The following is a 2,343-nucleotide window of genomic DNA, read 5'->3' as shown; positions in this document are numbered from 1 at the left end:
TATTTTTTTTTTTTCTCCCTCCTTTGGTGATGGTTCGGACATTTAATGTATTGAATGAACTGGAATTGCTTTCCGTGTGAGGAGGATGGTTGCTGTTACTTTGTGATGAGATCGGGAATGAATTGCTCTGTTTAAAAATGCTGCTTTGGATTCTGTTGCTGGAGACGTCTCTTTGTTTTGCTGCTGGAAACGTTACAGGGGACGTTTGCAAAGAGAAGATCTGTGCCTGCAACGAGATAGAAGGGGATTTGCACGTAGACTGTGAGAAAAAGGGATTTACCAGCCTGCAACATTTCACCGCCCCAACTTCCCAGTTTTACCATTTATTCCTGCATGGCAATTCCCTGACTCGACTTTTCCCTAATGAGTTTGCTAACTTTTACAATGCAGTCAGTTTGCACATGGAAAACAACGGTTTGCATGAGATTGTTCCTGGGGCTTTCCTTGGGCTGCAGCTGGTGAAACGCTTGCACATAAACAACAACAAGATCAAATCGTTCAGAAAGCAGACTTTCCTGGGGCTGGACGATCTGGAATACCTCCAGGCAGATTTTAATCTATTGCGGGATATTGACCCAGGAGCATTTAGGGACTTAAACAAGCTAGAGGTGCTGATTTTAAATGACAATCTCATCAGCACCTTGCCCCCCAACGTGTTTCAGTATGTGCCGATCACCCACCTGGACCTCCGGGGAAACCGTCTTAAAACCTTGCCTTACGAGGAGGTCCTGGAGCAGATCCCAGGCATTGCCGAAATCCTGCTAGAGGATAACCCCTGGGACTGCACTTGCGATCTGCTGTCGTTGAAGGAATGGCTGGAAAACATACCCAAAAACGCTTTGATCGGCAGAGTGATTTGTGAGGCTCCCACTAGGTTGCAGGGCAAAGATTTAAATGAGACTACAGAGCAAGAGCTGTGCAAAAAGAACAGAGTGGATTCTAGCCTAGCTGCTCCCCCTGCCGAAGAAGAAACCTGCGATCCTGGTCCCATTCCAACCCCCTTTAAAATACATGGCAAAGAAGACCCTGCCACACCAGGATCTGGTCCAAACGGAGGTACAAAGATTCCCGTCAACTGGCAAATCAAGACCAGACCCACTGCTGCTGTGTCGACAGTTAGCGCGAAGAGCAAGCTACCAGCTACCACGTCCTGCCCACAGATCTGCAGCTGCGATCAGATCCCCAGCTCTGGTTTAAAGGTTAATTGCAATGACAGAAATGTGAGCAGCTTGGTGGATTTGAAGCCCAAGCCATCCAATGTGCAGGAGCTGTTTCTGAGAGACAACAAAATACACACCATCAGGAAATCCCACTTTCTGGATTACCGGAAACTTAATTTACTCGATCTGGGCAACAACAACATCGCCACCGTCGAGAACAACACCTTCAAGAATCTCTTCGAACTCCGATGGCTCTACATGGATAGCAACTACTTAGACACTCTGTCCCGGGAGAAATTCACTGGGCTGCAAAACCTGGAGTATCTGAACGTGGAGTTTAATGGGATCCAGCTGATCATGCCTGGCACCTTCAATGCAATGCCCAAACTGAGAGTCCTCATCCTCAACAACAACCTGCTGAGGTCTCTCCCAGTAGACGTGTTCGCCGGGGTCTCACTTTCCAAGCTGAGCATACACAACAATTATTTCATGTACCTCCCGGTGGCAGGGGTGCTGGACCAGCTCACCTCCATCACCCAGATCGACCTGCATGGAAACCCGTGGGACTGTACTTGCCCTATCGTGCCTTTCAAACAGTGGGCAGAGATGCTGCGCCCCAAGGTGATTATGAGTGACCTGAGGTGCGAGTCCCCTGAAGATTTCTTCAAGGAGGATTTCGAGTCTCTCTCCAATGACGTGATTTGCCCTCAGTTAAAAATCTCGCCCACATTAACTTCTACTAACAAAAACAGCACCGGGTTGACAGAGACAGGTACTCACTCCAACTCCTACTTAGAGACCAGCCGGGTCTCTATTTCGGTGCTGGTGCCAGGGCTCCTGCTGGTTTTTGTGACCTCTGCCTTCACAGTGGTTGGCATGCTGGTGTTCATCCTGAGGAACAGAAAGCGGTCCAAGAGGAGGGATGCCAACTCCTCCGCATCTGAAATCAACTCATTGCAGACGGTCTGCGACTCGTCCTACTGGCACAACGGGCCCTACAGCACCGACGGGGCCCACAGGGTTTACGACTGCGGTTCCCACTCCCTGTCGGACTGAAGCGGAGGGCGGGGCGGGGGCGGTCGCCACCCGGGACCGGCCGGTGGGGCGACAAACGCCGACCAGGGACGGCTCTGCTCCTCGGCTGCCTTTTGTGAGAAAAAAAAAAAACACACACAAGCACGCA

General features: G+C 50.3%; 1 protein-coding gene across 1 annotated transcript; it reads left to right on the top strand.

The window, feature by feature from the left end:
* Positions 1-137: 137 nt before the first annotated feature.
* Positions 138-2,246, top strand: SLITRK1 (SLIT and NTRK-like family, member 1). The gene has a single exon (XM_009708720.1). It carries the CDS (start codon positions 138-140, stop codon positions 2,214-2,216), a length of 2,079 nt encoding a protein of 692 aa, XP_009707022.1. The 3' UTR covers positions 2,217-2,246.
* The last annotated feature ends 97 nt before the right edge of the window (positions 2,247-2,343 follow it).

Source organism: Cariama cristata, unplaced genomic scaffold, assembly GCF_000690535.1.
Source record: "Cariama cristata isolate BGI_N322 unplaced genomic scaffold, ASM69053v1 C11306782, whole genome shotgun sequence".
In the NCBI taxonomy this organism is placed as follows: Eukaryota; Metazoa; Chordata; class Aves; order Cariamiformes; family Cariamidae; genus Cariama; species Cariama cristata.
The sequence above is the reverse complement of the archived record's forward strand: the minus strand, read 5'-3'. Positions and strand labels throughout refer to the sequence as shown.